The sequence below is a fragment of the Anopheles bellator genome, chromosome 2 (genome assembly GCF_943735745.2).
Source record: "Anopheles bellator chromosome 2, idAnoBellAS_SP24_06.2, whole genome shotgun sequence".
Taxonomy (NCBI): domain Eukaryota; kingdom Metazoa; phylum Arthropoda; class Insecta; order Diptera; family Culicidae; genus Anopheles; species Anopheles bellator.
This window is the reverse complement of record NC_071286.1, coordinates 53,364,206-53,386,661: the sequence shown is the minus strand read 5'-3', so window position 1 is coordinate 53,386,661 and position 22,456 is coordinate 53,364,206. Positions and strand designations below refer to the sequence as shown.

The window sequence follows — 22,456 nt, the reverse complement described above, 5'->3', positions numbered from 1 at the left end:
CGAGCCTTTGTAATGTAACACATGCTTTCAGTTCGGTAAAACCCCCCCTTTTTAATGGTGAACGTGAACCGATCCAAACAAATCGATGTGGGGTCCCTTTCGGAAAACACTCAAAGGGTCTTAGAATCTCGAAAGCACGATAAGATACAAAAGTTACAAGACACTTTCGACGATATGGTCATTTTTAAATTTGTTTACTGAAAAAGGTTTATAACTTTGTCTCGTCTTACAACACTCTTCCGCACTCGATCTGAATTATTCAAATATATTTACAAGTTTGATTCAGAAAACAATAAATACTCTAACATCTTTTTCCTCAATTTTCCCACCAGAACACCAGGTTCTCAAATTACGTTACTCAAAGCACTTAGAGGCCACGAGACCGCCTTTATCCATCGTTCGAACAGCACAAATAGCCACGTAGACCACGGAGTACAGCATAAGGTTCATCAAAAGATCTCCGGGTGCAGGTCCCCGTTAGACGAAGTGCACTTGAAAATGTAGCGAAAGCTGCACAACAGCAGGGCCGAACTGCATACCCTTTCCAGTGAATGCCCCCATAGAGCCCTACTTTACAACTAGGTCTTTCAAGAGACCAGAAAATGCATTTTACTTCAGTAGAGCTGAAATAGTTTTTTTCAAGAGACTCCTGACATCGGGGGCAACATGCAAGGAATGGCCACCGAGCCGCTGGTCGTTTGATGTTTGTAAAAATAGGCTGTGCAGTAGTAATAAAAATTCCGCTAACATTTACCGTAAAGTAAAAGTGTGTTTTATTCGGGTTTGAAAGATAAACCACATACACATTTTATAAAAGTGCACAAAATCGAAACTAATATCTAAAGTTTGCTTCGTTTCAAAATGTTTGCCAATAATAACCGATCTTCAAGCTGTCTACGAACGAAAGCACTTTTCGGCGACGATGGTTCAACGTGAACCTTCCATAAGTTGAAATTAAATATAGACACCGGACCCCCGACATATTTAAGAACTGACATCAAACTCGATAAGCAAAATTCGTTCGCGTCGCGACGATTCCAGGTTGCGTTTTGTGCGGAATTCAGAATTTGCGCACTTCGGCGTGACTCATTCTTCGCAAATGATGCCACCATTTTCGCTGGCGAAGCAACGCAACGCGATTCGATCGTACGTCCGCTCGGTGGACCCGCGCTAAAAAAGGGTCAATTTGACGTTGTTTATGGTAAAATGTTCTACTCCCCTATCCGGGGGGGTTCAAAGTTTCGAATCATTATTGCCATGCCAACCACACGCACATGTCGTCGACGCTACCCGACGACTGCCCGCGCGCTGTGGTTATTTAAGAACCGAGCGAGCGACATGAACATTATTACAAAATAAAAAATCAACCCCCGGGGTTCGCGGGTTGAGGCATAGTTTGGTCCGGTTCCGCGGCCACAAAGGCGCGCAGACGGGGGCCAGGAGTCCTGAGGTGCAAAAATTGCAATCGGCTAGACACAGACAATTTACAACCGTCGACCAACCACTTCCTAAACACACACGTAACGACCGTTGCGACGGGTGGTTAGAAAACAATCGGACCCCAACAGTAAACTGTTAAGTAGAGAGAGAGTAACACGAGCAACAAACCTGAAAGGGCCGCCAGTTTTGCTATTGGAACTTGAAATGTTATTGGCAACATTATCAAGTCATAGAAACGATCAGTTAAAACGAATTAAAAATAGGTCCTTATTTCCTCAACACACTTGGCCAAACAATGATATGAAAACTATATCACCAAAAGTATCTGATTAACGATCAGATTAACAATAAATTTACAATCTTGGTTGAAATGTTTTTGTTGTTATTCTGAATTATAATTCTCATTAGGAATGTTGGACGCCACGTGATGGATTTATGGGCGATTTGAGCTCGAAGTGGAGAATAGGATATTTTCCACTGCAATCCACATCTTATCTTTGTAAATGAAAACGAAACTAAATTAAATCCCAAACCCTTAAAGTGATTGAACTTAAATTGCAGTTAAAATATTTTCCAACATTACCCTTCCGTGTGATGTAGATATCAACCAACAATTTTAATAAACTGTGCCGACACAGTAAAGCCGCTGCATAACATCCATCAGCCAGGCACAGGAAAAATATAATATAATAATCGTAATTATCTAGCGATATTATGCATTCATCAAATTTGTCAAACCAAAAAAAAACCTCTTCTCCTATCATTCGTTCGACACGAAGAAAACAATGAGCAATTGTTCAAATAATCACCACAACACGCAGACGACCGAAAACGAAAACGCAAATCAACACCAAGAACGTTCGCGCGTAACGGAACAACACCCGAAATAACGCGCGATTTAAGCCATTTCTCAGAAACCAACCAAAGCTTCTTGGCCAAACGGCACATTTCGCACTCGCCGTCGACTTCGGGGACAAAAGAGTTCCTTTTCTTTATCTTGCGCCACCCTGCGCAACGCGAATGCGCCCGCTGATAATCGCGCGCTGTCGCGAGTTGCGCGCAAATCGGCCATGTGACTCATCGTTCGCGCACACACCGCTACCGCTGCAGCTGGTCGGACGACTGTTTGTCGAGTAGTAAATTTTAAACTCACAACCAACTGATGTTCCGAGAATTGGTTCCGTTAGTTTTGGGCGACGTCGTGGGGTCGCGTCCAAGGGGTTGTCTTAATCAAGCTGGGCACTGCGCACTACACCCATCAGCAGCAGCGGCCAAGTCGAACACAAAAACAAGACTGTCGAATTCGATTAGCAGTTGATTGATTAATAAAACTACACCCAGGCGACTGCGGGTGGGCGCCACACACAAACAACCGGAATCCGGATGTAGTAGATCGGATGCTCCGGCTGCAGGGGTTTCTTGGGGGGCTTCCGTTCCACGGCTGGCTGGTCACATGTCGTGGGGGGAAGGGGGCCCGCACCGCTTGTGTGCTAATTTGATACATCTCTACGCTGCTCCGTTGAGATGTGTTTCTGTCTCACATCCAACATTTGTGGGGCTGCCCGACGACCGACCACACAATATCTGGGCTGCTGACTTTACGGAGCCAGAGCAACAAACCGGGAGCTCATTTGCTGGCTCGTGATCGATAGCAAAACCGCGAAACGATGAACGGAACGGAAACAACCTCTCGGTACACACGGCGCTTGACGCAATTAAACACTTTAGTACAGAGAGGGAGATACACAGTGACACTGCGCCATCGATGGCTCAATTACACCTTCGGAGGTGTCGTTTCATATCTTAATCGCAGCCCACCCCACACACTGTCGCATTCCGGCGGAAATACCATTAAACCATTTTTTTTTGTTTAAATAAAACACAATCGCGAGCACAAACACACACGAGGGCACTTTAAACGCGGATAAGCGGGTCGTGAGGGCCATTCGCATAAAGTGGACTAAATTGTGGCGCACGATCAAAGTGCAGAGTGTGACGGTTTGACGTTTGAATTGTCGCGGATTGCACGGCGCAGCGTGTCACGTGTGCGCAGCGCATCGCACAATAATAAAACTGCATCCGATCGATCCCGCGCCCGGCCACACGCGATCAGCACAGTCACACACAAGCAGGACCTCTCTAATTACCTTCGTTGGATTGGCCAAAAACTGTCGGAACACCGGACCGGTGGCGACGGTTTCGCGCGACAAATAGACACCCCCCAAAGGAAAGGGTTGCTTAGACACCGAACCGACCGGACCCGACCCGACCGACCGACAACTCCGTGTGTACAACCTTCCGCCTTGCGCCCGTCCGTGGAACTGATGAGACAACCCACGGAAACACCCGCGGCGGCGGCGGCGATACGGTGGGAAAAAGCTAAATAAAAGAGAACCACACACATACACGCAGGCCGCTCAATAGACGTCAGGATACACGGCACTATGGGGAAAAGGCGGTCATAAGTCAATTTCAAAAACTGAGGAGGTAGTCATATTAGCCTGAAATAGATAAGTTATCTATGGCGAATCCAAATTTTTAGCCTTCCATGTTGTGTAGATTCCGAGCATTCATCTCTCACAGTCAAAAGAGTGATAAAAATTGCTCTCTAAAACCAACTTTTATCAGCTACTTTAACGCGATCGTTAGCACAGTTCTGCAACGGTAATGTTCCTACATCAATCGAAAGGTAATGAATCCTTCTTTCATATGAAATAATTAAATGTTTACGTTTTCTTTTCTATTATTTAGATAAACTAAGTGTTATGAGTGATCACGGATCAATCAAGTATGCGTTGCCCTATTTGTAGTGCAATGCCTAACCAGAAAAGTGATGCTAATGATAACAGTGACCCTAAAATTAGTTCTTATTCATTGGGTTAGGCAGCGAAAAAACATAAATTTAGTTTCCTGATGTAGTTAAAGATTTTTTTTTATAATGGAGGAAAATATTAATGACGATATTACGATTGATCATGTATTTAACCAAGTAGATAATATCGATTTAAGGTTGGATGAAGACATAGACTAATAAGTATTCTATCCAACGTTTAAATAATAGTTCATGGGATGGATACTTCGGATGGTAATAACTACTTGCTTCAAACGGAGTGCGTAAAGCTCCTTGATTATTTCATATCCTCTTTTAAACTCACAAGGCATTCAATTTGTAGCAGAAATTCGATATTTGCTTCTTCGATAGTGCTTTAAATTGTTTTGGTGTAATGCAGATTGCATACTTAAGGCGTTTAAAAACCCTAAAATAACAAAAAAAAAGCTTTTTTGTTATACTTGAACGTGTGTATTATACATAAAAAGTTGAATTTTATCAAAACACATGTAAATAAAACAAAAATATCGAAAACAGTCCATAGATTCTTCCTAAAAACAAATATGTCCGCCTTTGTCATACAAATTCCCCACTGTGCCACGGCGGACGGCGGAATGTGAAAGAAACAGCAGAGTGGGCGCCAGAGTGTGTGGTGTGGTAGTGTGACTTAAAAACACTTCTCAGCAGCACCCAGCTGGTTCCGCGGCGAGAGAAGCGGCCGAGACACGTTGGCTAGCGCGGAGGACGCACGCGGTGCCAAGACGAGAGTGAGAGTGCGCGGCTTCTCTCCCGGCCCGGCTCAAGCCAGAAGAGAAGCGAGAGCGAAACTACAAACAACCTAAACAACGTGATCAAACACACATACACACGGAAAGAGCAACACCCAAACGAATTAAGTGAGTTTGTTTTGCATACAACATACGCCCTGTTTGTGTGTCTGTGTCGGCCCGGGATCGGCAGCATATCTAACACAGGGTAAACAACAAACGCTTCAAATACCGAGCCGGAGGCGCAAACAACAGCGGACAGCATGACAGAAAACGGTTGAGTGGGTCGGATATAGAACGGGCGATCCGATAAGGGGGTCGCCCTCATAGCAGGACCAGCTGGCGTATGTACGCGTCCTCTGTCTGTCCAGAGGGTCCTTGGTAATTGAGATCAAATGCACCGTTAAGGCTACCGGAGAGCCTTTCGCCTGAATAACGGTTTCGCGGTGCAGCGACAAGCGACATTTGAAAAGTTCATTCTGCGGGCCGTCTCACCAGTCCGATTCTAATACGAAAAATTGGTCAGAAATCTTGCATCTTCGTTCGACGTCTCGTTATCTCCTGGATTACTTATTCCTTCCTTTATATATTCCTTTTCTTTGACTTATACTTCTGAAAACGGCAAAGAAACTAAAGGTGTTTAATAAAACAAGCCCTTTTTAACGCTAACTGTCCTTGTCCTTGCTAACTTGAAGCTAACTGTCCTAATCCAATGGTCTTGGACCAGTGTCCTTTTGCACAACTCCTAAACCGCCACAATCCTTGTTGTCTATTTATCGGTTTCTCGTATTACGGAACGACCGGGATGTTAATGTTAACGATTTGGCCAAGCCGCGAAAACATGCGGATCATCAAAGTTTAGTATTGACACGTAACGAGGACCGAGAAGACTCTGAAGTCGTCCTTTTCCGCGAGGCACGTCATCGATTTATGGCGCCTTCATCGTAGCCTCGTGGCCTCGTCCTATACGCAACCACCACCATCAACGCACCATCCGCGCCAACGAACGCCAAACACAGCAGCGCCGCCATCGATCGCCCTTCCGGTGAATGGCGGTGAACGCGGAGTTCGATGACGTTTCGGAAGCCCACACACTACCAAAACACGGATGCCAAATTGGTTTCGGGTCACGCGCAAAACAACAACGGCACGGCAGGAAAACAATACCAGAAATTGAACGCACACATTGGCGTCATCGTCCGGGCGGACCGCAAAACACTTCTGGGTTCGAGTGGTCAACGAGGATTTTGGAGGCAACCTGTCACAACTAAGCTAAACTTCTTCACATGTTTTTGCAAGAATTACATCCACCTAAAAAGATACTGATAAAACAACATATTATTTTCGTAAACAGTGTACTTAAAAAATAAACACTCCTAGAAGTATTAAACGAAATGATGACATCGTTACCGAACCGAAGAAATCTCACTTTTTTGTCGACACATTAACCAAAACATTAGCCCGCCCGCCGCAACATTATCGTTGGCGTCCCCCTCGCGCAATATGCTACACATCTTAATTTGGTCCCCCTTTTACCAATACACCGTAAATCCGCACCACATTTACTTGTCGTAAAACACACCTGTTTTTAACCCCCAAACGGCGGCACAAAACGTGAGCAGACTCCCGAAGCTAAACAACAACACTGGAACTCCGAACAGAGAAACAATACCACGTGCACGTGCTTAGGGCCCTGCATCTACTTCCGGTTTGGCAGCGATTTTCCCCGGGAAAGCCGCAATGGCCGAGCGCGCTCGGTGCGTTGGCCCAAAACTACTGCACGCCTCTGGCTCAGCAGGAAAAACGACACAAAAAGGAAGAAAGTCTCGGAGTCAGGGTGTTGGCCGGCCAAGGAGCAATAACATCGCCCGTGCTCTCGTGCGCGCGATCGACCTCCAGTTTCGTGCTCCAAGAACCCGCACTTCCGCGTAAAGGATGGTGGCAGCGTTGGCGAGAAGTGAGAGAATCCTGCCCAAGGACGACGACCACGCCACGTTGGTCGACTCATAAAGATTGCGAACCTCCCCGGAGCCGCCGGGAGTGAGTGAGCATCCCGGAGAGTTATTCCACGTTTGGGAGGGAAGTTCCAAATAACGTTAGAAATTGAACGTTAGAAATTGGCCAAAGATTGAAAACGTAACAGCCAAAAATTGGGATCAAATCTATTCGGTATAAGATGTCGGGGAAGTTCCTAAAAGTTCCGGAGCCGCCCCAAAAACCCTACGAAACAATGCGGCCATTCACACCAACCCGTCGAAAAACAGCGGAACGTGGAAAATTGTGCGGCAAAATCTTCACACTTTCCCGGAAGCCGCATACCGAAACTGTAGGTAGGCGAAGGAAAAAGAGAGAGAGAGACATGCACACACAGCGGGATACGTTAATGGCACACGAGGCACATCCTGGCGAATCCTTACGACGAGCGAGAGTCCAACGAACCTCGGCGCCGACGGGCGACCAAGGCTGATAAGAGGAAAACGCGACAACCGTTCGCAGGAGAGCGGAACCCAGCGAACCCGGAACGATCTGCCCGGAAGGAACTTCCGCGTAACGATCCGGAAAAATCCCCCCCCGGGTGTGTATACGTCTGTGTGAGAACATTTTACTCTGTTTACTTGTTATTTTCCCGGCTCTCACCTCTCGACGTTGTTTTAGCGCTCAGCAAACGGACGGAGAGAGAGAACGAATAGAAGTCTAGATTGAAGGGTTAGTAAATAAATAGTAGAGGGTTCGTCGGGGCAGATTCGGAAGCTCCGTCCGCGTGCAACGGTTTATTTGCATTTCGGCAAAAGCTCTTACACTATTGTAAGAAGCACAAGGAGTATGAAATTTGTTTGAGGAACGATCGAAGACAAACCTCGTCCTAAATCAAAGTATTCTAAGTATGGCAATTGCGTTGAATAAATAGAAATATGTTGTGGGTTAATGTTGCTACCTCGAGCACCTTTTTAAAAGTAGAACTTTGCTTTGTTTTGCGACAAGCGATTGTTCTCGAAACGGGATTCCCATGAAAAGCCTTGAGAAAACAGCACAAACGTTTAGCAACGGCACTAATCGTCACGTCTGATCGACACGAAAAACAAAACAAGATGGACGGAAACAACTTTATCTGCCAACCATTAATTCAGTTACCTTGAGTGGTGCTCTTCGGATGAGTTCGAACGAGTTTTCTGCTGTATTCAATCCGGTTAACAGAAATCGGTAATTTGAAATACAATGCAAAAAAGTCACTCGTTCAGTACTGGGTCAACATACACCAATTAGTTTATGCTATTTGTTGAAACCAAACACCGCACGCAATAAAGAATTGTTCCATGAATAAACCTTGGAAACAAAATTCTTGAAACAAAGAATGCAACTTATAGGGAAAATCAAAGAGAACCGCTAGGCGCGGTACAGCTTTCAAAAATCAATACTCAGCAAACGCCCGAATCGCCCGAAAATGTGCAATCCAATTCGCACGTTCAGCAGTTGCCAAAAGCAATAAATGATAGCACCTATCCAAGGATAATCGACGCTATTTTCGCTAGCAAGGACACGTTGCAGACAACTGTCGCAAAGGTCACGTCCATGAACTACATTTTTGCGCACAGAAATGTTCGTTCGTGAACAAAAAGTAGTTGCTACGAAAACGTTGATATAAGCCGCCGACCGGAAGTTTGAATCGTTGTGTAGGTCTGCAAACGTTAAAGATGTTTGAACTCTGTTTGAACTGGCAGACGTTGAAACGCTGGATTCTTCCACGCTAAGCTAATGGCCGTGCCGTGAGGTTTTTAGGACTTTTGTCATGCTTAGATTTGTGTCATGGGGAAAATAAGTGCCTGAACGGTAAATTAATGAAAAGGCTCATTGAGTAATCATATTTACTACTCGGTGAACAGAGTACGGTCACTACAATAGCGAACACAAACAGGATCGCGATTCGGCGCTGCGTTAAAGCCCGTTGTTTCAATTGTAGTCCTATACCCCTGGAAGCCCACTGGCGGCCAAAATCACCGTCAGCGCGTTAATAACACCAGAAACCAAGTCACGAGAGCTCTTCAATTTGGGATTGGCCTACGCTATCAGAGAGTATCCTTTGTCAGCTAAAAAATCGCGTGCCACACCGGCTCGTAAAGAGGCACAAAAAATCGAACGGAACATTGGCAGACAGAAGGACCAAAACCACCCCAGGAGCACCGGGACAATATTTGTGGAGTAAAACCAAATATAATGTCAACTCGGAAAAGGACATCTCAGGTCAAGCGGCCGTTTCCGAAAACCGGCACCAAACCGACCTGTCGTTCTGATTTAATGTTGCGTTTCAGGGACTACGTATTAAGTCATGAAACCATTCCGTGCCATCGCAACTGGAGCGCGAATTTGACCGACAGCCGGCGAAAGGATTTTGGTTGTTTTGCGCGTTTTAAGCGAGCATAAAATAGGCGTCAGATAGCACGAGAACTTCCGCAGCACGGCGTTGTCGCGCCGTCTTCCAGTCCACGATCGACCGGCAAATCGGCCGGCAACCACCGTCCCTTGGCACTGCTCACGATGACGTTTCCCAGGCGCTGAACTGTGGACAGCGGACGTGATAAATTAAACTGTGTGGTGTGTGAGTGTAATGCGTTTTAACAAAAATTCAGACGAATTATTGTGATGATTGAGAGGTATGGAAAGCTATCGCAGCTCACTTTCTTTTGTGTCGTGTTTCTTTAAGTTGGAGATTTACATTAATCATTGGCCAATGAATAATTCATCCTTATCAAAGCACACTATGCTATCCGCTGCAGAACTTTATGTTAAGCAAATAAGATGAGTCAAGGGCAGTTTTGACGACTCACTTCCGCAATCACGAAACAAGCGTGGTGTGTCACGCCGTGTCGTAAGCCAGTTTAACGGCATCATACGTAATAGACGTTACTATCGGTAAACAAACAACCCGTAGAATCACAGATTTTAAAGCATTGTTATCAAAATGATTTGGTAAACGTAAATTCAACATCGTACATGATTTACTCTACCATAAATTGTCACCTTTTTTCCTATCACTGTTAGACAATCGTCTGCTGGATTCTCGTGACTCTGTTGGAGTCATTGAACTTTTATGCTTTACATTAATGCCACCACGACGAACTATTTGTACACTCTTAAAATTACCTTCACACTTTGGAACCGTCACGTATTACAGAGCCGCAGAAAATAATCGGCATTCTTGGATCACTAAAATATACACTTTCTATCACGCTTATGCCACCATTTGCACAACATTGCAGCCGAAACTATACCAACAACGATGCCAAAAATCTTACTTAAACTCACCGGTACTTACCTGTATCTCGAGCAATATTTCTTGCTTTTTTCGCCGTAGTTCTATCAACAGTTTTTGCTGCTCTGGTGTTAGTTCTAAAACGAAAAATCAAGAGCGTTAATTAGCAACATGGTCATAATTTCAAGCAGATTATGCTAATCTATTACGCAGCAGCCTCCGACGACAAGCAGCTTTCGTTTGCTAGTCTTGAGAGAAAAATAAGGTTTTAAGGTCCCCGGATAAACCCAGAATGCAGCCGGCAGAACGTGGCGCGCAGTCTACGATCAATTTCACTCTAAACGAAGTCTTTCCGTTCCGTTCACGCTCTGGCCACATGGCGTGGTGGCAACGATTTGCATTTGCTTATTGTGCCAACATTATGGGCCCCAGGCGATGACGCGAAGACGAACGGGTTACGGCCAGCGCACTTCGCCAAAGTCGTCTTTCCGGCGCTATCCCGGTAATTCGAAGGTGATTCAATTGCTACGGGTTTACTTGTATTAAAAACAGCACCAAACCAAACCCCCGTTAATCAATCCATCGATCGGGCCACTATCGAAACACTGGAGCGGGGTGGCACAGAATTACATTTCTATTTTCGGCCATCCATCGAACGTGCGTCCACGAAGCAGGGTCCGTCCGCCGGGACGGATCTGAGCATTCGGGGAGAATTTCTTCGATTTATTTTGCTTCTGTAGCTAACGGGAAATTTGGAAGAAAACGATACGCACGTGAACGTAAACATCGAGGAAGGCGCAACATAACCGTTCGCCGGATTGGGGAGGAGAAAGTTGAACGCGCCAGAGAACGCTTCGTAAACATAGAAGCTATCGATCGTGTAGTAAGCAAATAGGCTAACAATAAATCATCGGCGAGACATGGCCTGCGGAGACTCTGTTAGATAAAACGCTCCCAAAGCAGGAAATTGATCCATTGAAGGTGTCTTAAATGGTGATAAATGTCAATTGAATGTCCATGTTTGCCGGACCACCACGGAGCAGATAAGTGGGCTGGTTATGGGCAGTAACTATTATGGTCTTAATCGGTGGGTCTATCGCGCGAAGAAAGATAATAAACGTTGCAACGTTGAGCATGTATGGGGCGGAATAAAAACTACAACTAGTAGGGCTACTACGTAACCGCTCCACTCGCTCCGATGTCGGTCGGTCGGTCGGTCGGTGCGCCAATTGCGCTACGCTAATTACGGCCTTTTGCAAGGTTCACAACGGGGTTCGCCGTGACACATCGCTGTTGGTGCCTCACAGTTGGCGCTGGCAGCCTTCAGGTTCATTCTTCCATGCTGCCGCCTGCTTCGTTAGAAAAACAAAGTTTTCTCAACACTGAACGGGGTCGTGACGTACCTGGCAGTGGGAAGTTTTCGGCATGCTGCGAAATGTTGGACATTGTTGCGTACGAGCTTTCCATTGTGTTGACCATCATAGTTTCTTCGCGCTAGCGACTCCTACACACCTCTTCACAGCACCGTGCCAAGTGTGAATCACTTCACATCGGGGACATCACGGGAATTCCACGAAAACCACAAAAACAACAATGCACACCAAACAACACGAATCACGGAACCACGGAAGACGAGGAATGCTTTTGGACAAAGTGGGATCGATTCGATCTATTTAGTAGAACAGCAGAAATCCAGTCCCACAGAATGGGTGCAGCACACACACAGAATTTTCTTTACATCGTCGGAACAGAGAGTTTTCCCGTAATCTTTTCGTTTCTGTTTCGTTTGTGTTTCGCTTGCCTTATTGTTGGTTTTTCTATCCTGACAGCCCGTTGTTTACTGTCACAATCGCAATGGAATTCAGGCCAGCATTTTTCACGCACACAACGGAACGAAGCTGACAGTAAAGGGCTCACTTCACGCACTCTCCGGGAGGCTGTCAGTTCGAAATTTACCATAATCGTTACAATAAAAATCCATGCACTCGCAATCTGGAAGAGACAATTTTAAATTAAAATATTTCAATTTACACTTCCACTATCTGTGCCGCGTTACCGATAAATGCACGTGTAGTCTTCGCCGTGGTTGGAGAAAAATTCGACACGCACGTAACGGACAGTTTGCGTTTGAGTATCCGCCGCGAAATGGAAGGTTTGCAGGAAATCCTGTTTATAGTCAAACCAAAACGAACCGTACCAGATCTCTGGGTCGGGACCATTCAAATCGTTTGTTCCCTAGGAAAAGGAATGTCAGTACACAAAGCAAGCCGTGGTCGAAACTCGAACTCACCCAGACAGAAAATTCTTTGATGGCACTGTATGTTCCATGTTTGCTTTTCGGATATGCGTGAAGTGGGAAGTGTTCAATCGTGAGGGAATGTAAAACTATATCAGCGGATAGCTTCAGATAGATAGAGCCATGACTGCCAGCGACGCTCAAACATGTGCTACAGTCCTGTAGGAAAAGATTTCAGTTATTATGAGCAGGCGATAGATCTGTGTTTTTCTAAATTACCTGCACAATACATTGCATCTGGTTATAGGAGGGCTTCTGGAAGATGTTTTGTAATTTTGCCAGGAGGCTACCGTTTTCCGACGAGAAATGGCTTGCCACCGAGATAACTTCCCCACCAAATATACGGGCTGCATAATCGGTTGGTCCGAGCTTGTCAAAGTTGATCTTCTCCAGCATCGAAATTCTGTCGTTCAGCTGCGCGACATCCCGAATGCTTACTGCAGTAGTCGCAACCTCCTCGATTTCACGGGATTGAATTCGGTTTTCGGTATTCGACTCGATTGAAACTCGTTGATTTAGGCCCAGGTACAAACAAATTGCAAGCAGCGCAATGCCGACTTGAACTGAAAAGATATACGTTACAAACATGCCGCGCTCGGTCATTCTCGTAGACGTTCGCTTGCTCGGTAAATTGGGTTTGCTAGTAGCGCCCCACTGCTTCGAGTATCTTTGGATCTTAAAGCCTTCAAGTCTACTAAGATCAATGTTTTGGAAAGCAGATTACAACTTGAAAAAACTTATCGTTTTAGGAAACACTCCAAACGATAGGTCGCACACCAATTTGAAACGGCCAGTTTTTGACAGCGCACGGCCGTTTTGACAGATGGTAAGAAAGGTGCACGAAAGAGAAAGAACAACAATAAATTTCGTCGCAAACACCTTTTTTGCGTTTGGTAAAGTGCGTGCAGTTTATTTGCACCCGGGGATGTGATATTTTGCTCCTTCGCATCAATTCCGCATCAGCGTCAATCAATTTGGACTTTTGGTCAGGGGCGCCGCACGCGTTGTAAATTGCATTCTGCGAGACGCAAAAGGTGCCGTGCAGCCGTGCGAATACGTTTCGCTCTTTGTGTCGTCCTGAAAAGTGGATACTTATTCCGGTGGTTCCGCTGGAGAACCGCGCGAAATGCCGCACAAGCATTAGTGCACACTAATAAGGGCAATTGAAGTGCGACTGTAGAACTTCCGGAGAAACTGTCCGCAAGCTGGTTGTGCGGAGTGTTCCTTCAACCGCATAACACTCAGCGGTCACATCACAAGCATGCAAGATTGAAGCAAGCGGTATTTATGTTTAAAATAAACATTACATCATACCCACCTTGCCGCTGCGCCGGACGGACTCCGAGTTGCACGAGTCAAATGTGTCAGCATTACGGTCGTAAATAGCGTCTTTGGCTCCCGGTAAAAGCGATTCGTTGTGCCACGATCAAGCCCAGATACAGAGGACGCTGGCGATGGACAGCAACGAGAACGAGGAGTACAACACCACCAACAGTGACGGGACCAAACGTTTCGTTGGCCCGGCTGGTATCGGTGCCAGTTGCATCGCCAAAGCGGTGTCCGCTGCCAAATATCAGAACCAGTTCAACAATAATCTGCTCGAGCAGGTAAATCTTATGCCCGCACCGCGCGACACAATGCCAGTTACGGCGAACGACCAAGAGATTTCGAAGGCGGCGATAATTGAGGTGCCTGCAAAGGAGAAGGTTTTCGGTGAAAACGGTAAGGTCCTACGAGCAAAAATCCCCACATAATGTTTAATGTTTGTCAGCCGTTTGCAGCATACTGGAAAGGTTTCACACATTCGGTTCAGTTCGATCTAAACTGGGTTTCCATTTTCAGGGTCAAACTTTAACGGTTGTGCAGTGTTTCCGCAATCAACTGCGCCACCATCATCTGCGGCTTCCAGTGAGTGCGTAAACAAGGAAGACCGATTGCTCTCCGATCAGCCGAACATAGAATGCCTTACCGCTAGCTTTAGTGCAACAAGGAACGGAGCAACGAATGTGTACGGTCGAGTATCTTTGAGTACTAGCGACACGGCTTCGGTAAACGCTCGAACCAACGGTGTTCACGGCGACGGACCTCCCGACGAGCGGGTGGTAGAGGTCCAGAAAGCCGACGAAGGTCCACCGGTCGTGCCACCGGACGAAGGAGACTTTTCCGACAACAATTCAATCGGTAATCTGTCGTACCTCAGTGAAAACGGTTTGATAGAGGAGATTATCCTACTGCCGAACAATGTGGACTCGGACGATGACAACGGATCGACGTCGGAAGATTGTATCTATGCGTACCGCGGTGGAGAACCGGGCGGACTGGCGGGTCAGTTGCTAGAACTGCGCGGAGATCAACCGCCCGATGACGAGACGGACTTTCTCGAGATGGATTTCGATCCGGAACCGAGCTCGGAGATGGAGAATTTCGACAGTCATCGGGAACCGACCCTAGATGACGACGATAATGCGTTTGCAGTATGTCGATCGAACGAAGCGCACACTGCGGAGCGGATGGAGAAGGGATCGCGAGACCATTCGCTTCTAGCGTCACCGCAACCAGCACACCATCAGTCACATTCGCAGGCGAATGACTCGCTACACCAACAGACGCATCATCACACGGAGCAAATGGCCCACAGCGATACGACACATTTGTCGACGAGCTTGGAATTATCAGCGCCACGAGGAACTTTACCGTTACCGGAGCAGCTGTCAACATTGAAGGACGAGACGGGTGGGGAAACAAGGAGAAATGAGGCAGCACCGGAAGCGGTGGGTAATTTGTTGGGTAGTCACGAGCTGTCGCGAACCATGGATCCTCCGCAAGCTCACAAAACCGGTGCCATTCCGAAGAACGTGCCGCATCACTACGCAGCCATCGCACCGGATCAAGATCGCCCTCCCGGTCGGTGCTCGGCAAATTGCAAGAACCTTAAGCTCGACTTAAATCTGTGCCCCACTGCAACCAATCCGTACCCATACTATGACCAGCGAGCGTACATGGACTTTGCTCCCCCCAATGGACAGAATATTCGAAGCGAACTCATCGCTGGTGTTGCGGAGGACGAGGAAGAGGAAAACAATTGCTTAGACTGTGCTGAACAGGAGTTTCTCATGGACACCAAGCAGGACCGCACGCTGCAACGGTTGTGCAGGGTATGCTCTGCCAAAGGAAGAAGAAGTGGAGGGCGACTATCAAAAGTGAGTTCAGCGACGAAGCTCGGTGGGCGAGCCGATGGGCGAAAGCTGTCCGAGTTCTATAACTTCGACGAAACAGCCGTTCGCTACGACGAAGCAAGGGGTTGCGACGAATCGGATGCGGAGTTGAACGCGCGAGCTGAACTGATCGCGTTCGAAGCGTTGAACAAAATCAATGCCCTCAAAGAAACACCACCCAGCAGCGGCCTTTCGCAGGCCGATGAACACACCTACCGAAGGTTGCGATCGTCTGCTGTGGGTGGCTCAGGATTCACAGGAGACGTAACGGACGCATCGCAACCCGATCAAGTGGTGCCGCTGGACTATTTTCAAACGGTGCGTGTAGAATGTTTCTGAATTTCAGTGAGGATCGCTCTTGAATAGGTTTCGGTTTTATATTTTAGGTTTGTCCGGAAAATACGGTCACTATCTACACGATAAACTGTGGTGAGCTGACAATAATTGAGGCTTTGGTAAGTTAATCCACTATTGCGGCGGGTTCTTGACTCAATAGACGCACCTTGTTGCAGACACGCATTGGAGTGGCACCCAATTTGGACGTCCTGCGCCAGTACTTCAACGAGCAGTACCAAGTGGACACATGCAAGATGAACATACCGAAGTACTTGCTGCACATGTCGAAGCGTGACTGTAACTATAAGAAACTGATCGAGGCCATCAAATCCTGCTGTGATGATGAAACGTTAGACGTTCAATACTACCCGGTAAGAAAGTAATGCACAGGACTTTGTGAAGTTTCTTTAATTTTTGGTCAATCTCTGTTACAGTTGGATCCCTTTTCGGACACTCCGGAAATTGTGCAGATCAGTTCGTGTGAGATTGCAAAACGATGGAACGCAAACACAAACCTGCGACAGATCATCCACTTCAAGCACAAACATTTTCACACCCTTAACGTTCTCGGTGAGCTATTATTGGAATGTTCTACTCCCAAGCAACTGGTTGTTACAGTTTCCTGCTGGTTTTGAATTTTACAGGAAAAATTGTGAACATACTGCGGCAACCTTCGCGGGGTCGACACACAAACCACACAATCAGCATACCACAATACTACAAAAGTGGCTCCCTTACGATCACACGGACAGCATCGTGATCGTGATGACTGCAAATGTGCGGCCCATCGTCACCAACCTGGTTTCTGATCCCCGGTACTGGTAATTCAGAGATTCCTCCACCAGGCGCCGTTGTAGTTGTGGAGAAGTGAAGCAGGGTTGTAGCGAAGGCTATTTTTATTGTTCGTCCTGCTTACGATGCTATTCACTTTGCTTTGCTTTTTGCCGGTCTCTTCTTCCTGCGGATCGATTCGTTCCGATCCCGGCGAAAGGAAACGGTTCAGTACCTCCACTGTGATTGCTCAAACGGCTTCTGTAAATATTAGGTAGCGTCTTATTTATTCTACGGTACGCGGGTTTGAAACGTTGCACGGTCGTGGTTTGATCGATCTGGCAAAGGATATGTTTTTAAAACAGCAGATCGTATATTAATTGTATCAAAACATATACCGCTATTATTTTGCCCAGTTTCGTTGTAGGGTTTTAGTTTCAGTCCTGTAGATTGGTGAGTTACGGCGTTATAATCGTGACTTGTGTCGGTATTGTCGCCTGAATCGTTCGTTCTGTGCTACAACTAGGAATCTGAAATTGAATGGCTTCTCTATCACGCCGACAGCGGTTGTTGTTTTCACTACGTTAACGTCTTTCGCTTTCAATATCAACTAAGTAGTTCTGTGAAGGAAATTCACACAGCTTCGATTCTCGGTAGTATGTGTTGTGGGAAAACGACATCATGTTCCATCAACAACAGACCTAACGTGTAATGTTGCTTGCTAAAGATCACCCGCCCGAAATTTTATACTCCTCCAAAAGTATCCCAGATTCATCTTGTCCGAAGGAAGATAGCGAAGTGCAAGTTAAGGACTTATTGAAACAATAAAATAAAATGGTTTTGACTCCCATATATACACACATTATACACATTCGTATACACGCAAATCAACAGCACGTTTCGAGCCACGAATCTGCACCCGTCGGACAGAGCGGCGATTAGAATTTTTACACCAAACAACCGATGGCCTTCAATTCCGAGCACGAGCAATTTCTGTAAGCCTTACAGGCACCGTGCGTAGCCCTACGCATCAACTATCGAAGACCAATATCGAACAGAAATAAATAGAAATAAAAGAAACCTCGAACAAAATTTGCTTCTCTTCTAATCGGCAAACAAAGTGCGTAAAAACTTCATCGTTATGCTTCTGAAAATCTAGTTGATAGATGAATAACAATTAACACGTGAATTCTGCTTTATTTTCGCAAGAACTAAATGGTTTGCTTTCCAAGTCTGCGAATTATATGGCTGGAAATTAAAGCAGTAACAAAAATCAATTTATCACATTCACACCAGCAGACAGCGAACTGTTTTGTCAAAGATTGTCATACTAACGACACTTACGGTTGGCCAACGAATAATATCTAAAACAAGCACATGCATCGTTGGATCAGAATACATCTGATAGCGAATTCGAATACAATTACAATCAATAAATTTTACACGCCTGGCCAAACGTATTCGGATGGGCCGGTGGCCGTACTCCGATGGCTCAGGTTTTAATTGGTTGCTTGTTTTGCACTCATAATTTGGCTTTTCGACACGTAGTCTCCATAAGGAAAGTAGATTTGCTGAGACCATTTGTTCTGCCAGTTCGATAGTCAGTTATTGACCTTGGATTCTACTTTTTTGACGATGCACCAATTTTGTAATTCGAGTTATTAAGAACACTTTTGTGAGAGTTTCAGTTGAAAAGAGAATTTTACTTTTACTGCACAATAAACCAGTACATTTGAGAACGTGTGATGTGAATAATGAGAGGAGGTTTTAATTAATAATTTGCACTACTCCACCATGGTTAGTTAAAGTGTCATAGTAAAGCAGTCCAATACATTTGGTAGTTGGTTCTGGTTCGGATGTGAAAAAATGATTAAAATTTTTAACCCACGTTAATCGATAGCAATTCAAAAGAGTTGCGTTGTTTGCAAAATCTCCCTTAACTACCACTTGCTCAATAATCGCAGCACTCCTGCCGTTTGGTTTGGCCCAGCACTTTATCGTAGTCACGGGCGATGGAAGTCATTTGGATAATTGGCCTTTAAGCGTTCCGAAAAAGTGGTGGGGAAACAACGGACCAGAGTAGAAAATTCAATTTTTTAAGCGACGAAACAAAATTGATGACCTCGTGCGGTATGATGAAAGCTTCTGAGGCGGTTTTACGGAGTGCATTGCGTGAAGCAAACCATCGGCAAACTCCGTCGGTTCTTGAAAAGCGTGGCATCGCCATCGGTGACGTCATCGGCGAAGGAGCGTTCTCCTGTGTGAAGGTGTGTGCTTGTGTGTGTGCGTGGCAGGTAAAGGGGCAGCCGAGTCCCGTCCCGGGAGTGATAACGCATATCATGTCCGTTTTCGATTTTGCAGAAAGCGCACAATTTGAACGGCAATACGGTGGCAGTTAAAATTATCCCCAAGAATGGTTCCTCGTCAAACGTAGTGCTCAAGTTTATGCCGCGCGAGCTGGAGATCATCAGAACTCTCAAGCACAAGAATGTGATCATATGTTTCGAATTCATCGAGACCACAATGAGGTAGCACGCGTTAGCAGAACAAAATAAGAATTAATATACAGCCGACTTTTCTCCACTGCTCATAAACAGGTTCTACATTGTGATGCAGTACGCGGAGAAAGGGTCCTTGTTGCAGTTGCTGAAACGAGAACGATGGCTTAGCGAGCCCAGAGCCTGGCACTACTTCCATCAGTTGATCGACGGTGTTGCGTACATCCACAAGTGCGAAATCGCTCACCGAGATATTAAGTGTGAAAATATTGTATTCGATGCGCGGGATACACTCAAGTTGATCGACTTTGGCTTTGCACGTCGAGTAACGAGACGCACGGAAGGCAGTGAGAACGACGGTGTGGTGGGGCCGTGTTTATCAAAAACATTCTGCGGAAGCCATGCGTACGCGAGTCCGGAAATTTTAAATTTTACACCTTACGATCCGTTTCCGTCGGATGTTTGGGCGTGCGGCGTGGTCCTGTTCGCCATGGTGAGCGGCAAGCTACCTTTCACGAACGCCAAAAAAGTTTCCCTATTGCTCCAGGTGCGGCAGCATGTGAGGCTAGCAGATGCCACCAGCATTTAATCTGCGTCTCGTTTATTATCTTTCGTTTGTAGATAATTAAGAGCGGCCCAAAATATCCCGAGTACGTTAGCGACAAATTGAGAATTCTGCTGGACCAGATATTTAGTCCCGTGAGCAAACGAGTTACCATACCCGGAATCCAGGCGAGCGGGTGGTTCCTGACGCAACCGGGTGATGCTAGCTTAGCAAAGGATACAGACAAAACGGCGGAAACCCCTAGGAAGCGGTTCAAACCGAATAACGAGACAGCAAATAAGAAGAATGAAGCTTAGAATAACCACGCGCTAATTGGTGGGTTCCCCACGAACCTATTAGTAAATAATAGTCATCGTAAACTTCAAGTTGTTTTAAACAGCTGATTAAATAGCGAACAGAAAAATCCGTCATCAAACGTACCATTTACGTGCTCGCTAAATTGATGGAATTTAATAAATTTTTAAGCGATAACATATTTAACCCGTCGTCTCTACATTGTGTCCAGGAATCTGGTTAAGCGTTGGTGAACTGGCGATGGTCGTAGCCCAACAACCCGCGAACAACAGGGCGCGTTTCCCATACGTTTTTCTTGTTCAGTTTCAACTCAGTGATTTACTGTCGACAATATACCGAACCAGCGCTGCGGCCCTGTATCCTTACAAAAATAAAACCATCGACAGTGTAAAGCAGTGGACGAACCAGCAAGGCACGGCAAGCTATCGGTACGATTGTGACATAAACATAAATCTTGCCACTGATTAGTGGACTTACTCTGTATCGTTTCGAAGCTGGGCGACGAAAATGAATGAAACGAACGTTTGCTGCACACATCGGGTCGGTTCTTTATACAGTGTTGCCCTACAAACCTCTCGCGTACATACGTTCAGCATGTGGTACGTTATCAGTATTTGTCATTTATCTTTCGACCATTTTATTATCCTCACTTTAGTACAAAGTTTGAACTTTTTTTCACGTTTTCACAAATTTCCAGGCGGTCTTATTATTACACTTACAATAAAATATAAATAAACAGCGATTTCATCAAAGGTTTCAGAAAGTCCATAACAATCCCACGATTTACCTTTTAAATTACACTCTTGGCGCAACGTGTTCGTGTACAAAAAAAGAACTGCCTTGTAGACGAATGTACCACTCGTTAAATTGCTACTTCTCCAGCCTTCTGGCCATTGAACGTAACCAGGTTCCTCGTATCCGGACCCCACGTAAACAGGATCTTTTCCCGGGCTTCCAGCAAACTGTTGATGCATTTGCTGCCCATCACGCTGCCACGCTGCCGATCGTCGGTGCATCGCGATCGACCGGACCGGAACGGCAGCAGCACCAGCACCAGCAACATCATCCTCCAATAGGCCCTTCGGCCGCTCGCTTTAAGTAAACATGATTTTCAAACAGTATTTAATTAAGTATAGCACTTAGCACTTCCCCCAAATCTGTGGAACGACGAAAGTGAAGAAACACGTTTGAAAAATATGGCACCCTACACTAGCCCGCCCGTTGTTTGGGCCCGGTGGCCACGAAATTCTCTCTACATTTTCTCGAAAGGTCAATCGAGCGGGAAGCGGGAAAACATTTTCTGTAAACGCTCCAGCCAAACCCGGCACGGCACCTCTGACGGAGCACCTCGGCGGCGGCGGCAGAGTGTAAACATTGCTGGTGTGAGCCTATTAATGGCTGCCGTGGGTCATGGACTCTTGGCCAGGGAATTTTTCCGGGGCTCTCCGGGACCAGTGGGCGCGTTTCTTCCGCAAACGAAACCATCAATCGCCGGGTGGATGAATTTATTTTCCCGCCCCGTCGCTCTGCGGATGGCGTTGGTCCATGTGTTACGGGTCGGTCTGGCCATGTTGGCGGTGTCCGTGGTTTCACAGAGACACGCATCGGCCGAGAAAGTCTGGAACTGTTACCTTGTCGAAGCAAGTTGGTGAACAAATTATCACGTCGCCACACAAGTCTGCGGATGAATTTACGATATTTTAATGGGTTCTTCGCCGACGCCTAGGTGCTGCCGGTTTCGAAAGCTTGGTTTTTTTTCTTGAGCTGAATGGTTTAAGCCGCCGATGGTACTTTCACAGTTGGTGGTATTTGAAAACTATTATAATTTCGTATTTAGTAATATTTTAATAAAAATTCAATAGCAATGGTAGCGTAAGTTAAATATTTGTTTGTACATTTGTACTTAAAGACCTTCATCATTAACACCTTAAAAAAGTATGTTTAGGAATTTATCTAAAGAAATTTAAACACATTTTAATTAATGAAGTTGATAAGTTGATATATAGTTTAAACACTGATGTAATGGCACAGACAACCCCACACGATGCCCGGAGCGTTTGAAGCACCGTGAAGCTGTTTAGGGAATATTGTAGCACTCTAGTTATGATTGAAAGCCCTTCCGAAGATCCGTTTTTACTGCTGCTATTAACATCCGGCTGGGCACTGTCCGTGTTTAGTTATTACTAAAAGCGGCTG

At 45.9% G+C, this 22,456-nt stretch overlaps 4 protein-coding genes across 8 annotated transcripts in view; 2 read left to right on the top strand and 2 right to left on the bottom strand.

Moving 5' to 3' along the window:
- Positions 1–12,080, bottom strand: part of LOC131212139 (cytohesin-1) — a 45,567-nt gene extending 33,487 nt beyond the window's left edge. For 3 of the 4 annotated variants that reach the window (XM_058205888.1, XM_058205890.1, XM_058205889.1), the window contains exons 1-2: positions 11,689–12,080; positions 10,349–10,422 (exon numbers count right to left, since the gene is read on the bottom strand). In XM_058205888.1, the coding sequence (XP_058061871.1) occupies positions 10,349–10,422; positions 11,689–11,767 (153 nt within the window). In that variant the 5' untranslated portion in view covers positions 11,768–12,080. Of the gene's footprint in view, positions 1–3,587; positions 3,728–10,348; positions 10,423–11,688 lie in introns of those variants that run through there. The other variant, XM_058205887.1, reaches the window with a different exon arrangement.
- A 169-nt stretch (positions 12,081–12,249) lies between these two features.
- On the bottom strand, positions 12,250–13,184 carry LOC131207722 (sperm-associated antigen 4 protein). The gene is made up of 4 exons (XM_058200347.1): positions 12,801–13,184; positions 12,576–12,740; positions 12,342–12,520; positions 12,250–12,277 (listed from the first exon to the last, which is right to left on the bottom strand). Exons 1-4 carry the CDS (start codon positions 13,182–13,184, stop codon positions 12,250–12,252), a joined length of 756 nt encoding a protein of 251 aa, XP_058056330.1.
- Positions 13,185–14,035: 851 nt separating this feature from the next.
- On the top strand, positions 14,036–17,977 carry LOC131207720 (uncharacterized). Its single transcript, XM_058200346.1, has 6 exons — positions 14,036–14,303; positions 14,424–16,114; positions 16,183–16,251; positions 16,309–16,503; positions 16,567–16,702; positions 16,777–17,977. Exons 1-6 carry the CDS (start codon positions 14,036–14,038, stop codon positions 16,890–16,892), a joined length of 2,475 nt encoding a protein of 824 aa, XP_058056329.1. The 3' UTR covers positions 16,893–17,977.
- A 911-nt stretch (positions 17,978–18,888) lies between these two features.
- LOC131210862 (testis-specific serine/threonine-protein kinase 3-like) lies at positions 18,889–20,405 on the top strand. Of its 2 annotated transcripts, none has more exons than XM_058204170.1 (4): positions 18,889–19,170; positions 19,265–19,431; positions 19,501–19,948; positions 20,023–20,405. In XM_058204170.1, exons 1-4 carry the CDS (start codon positions 19,021–19,023, stop codon positions 20,260–20,262), a joined length of 1,005 nt encoding a protein of 334 aa, XP_058060153.1. In that variant the 5' UTR covers positions 18,889–19,020; the 3' UTR covers positions 20,263–20,405. The 2 variants fall into 2 exon arrangements, with proteins under 2 accessions (XP_058060153.1, XP_058060152.1); XM_058204169.1 differs by having other exon boundaries at positions 18,889–19,197.
- Positions 20,406–22,456: the final 2,051 nt, after the last annotated feature.

Excerpts from the sequence above, each read along its gene's own strand:
- LOC131207722 (XM_058200347.1), bottom strand. The coding sequence starts at position 13,184 with ATGACCGAGCGCGGCATGTTTGTAACGTATATCTTTTCAGTTCAAGTC. Across the intron at positions 12,521-12,575 it reads TCAAAGAATTTTCTGTCTGG|GGAACAAACGATTTGAATGG; the intron begins GTGAGTTCGAGT and ends TCCTTTTCCTAG. Across the intron at positions 12,278-12,341 it reads GACTACACGTGCATTTATCG|ATTGCGAGTGCATGGATTTT; the intron begins GTAACGCGGCAC and ends TGTCTCTTCCAG.
- LOC131207720 (XM_058200346.1), top strand. The coding sequence starts at position 14,036 with ATGGACAGCAACGAGAACGAGGAGTACAACACCACCAACAGTGACGGG. Across the intron at positions 16,115-16,182 it reads CGCTGGACTATTTTCAAACG|GTTTGTCCGGAAAATACGGT; the intron begins GTGCGTGTAGAA and ends TTTATATTTTAG. Across the intron at positions 16,252-16,308 it reads TGACAATAATTGAGGCTTTG|ACACGCATTGGAGTGGCACC; the intron begins GTAAGTTAATCC and ends ACCTTGTTGCAG.
- LOC131210862 (XM_058204169.1), top strand. The coding sequence starts at position 19,021 with ATGACCTCGTGCGGTATGATGAAAGCTTCTGAGGCGGTTTTACGGAGT. Across the intron at positions 19,198-19,264 it reads CTTGTGTGTGTGCGTGGCAG|AAAGCGCACAATTTGAACGG; the intron begins GTAAAGGGGCAG and ends TCGATTTTGCAG. Across the intron at positions 19,432-19,500 it reads TTCATCGAGACCACAATGAG|GTTCTACATTGTGATGCAGT; the intron begins GTAGCACGCGTT and ends GCTCATAAACAG.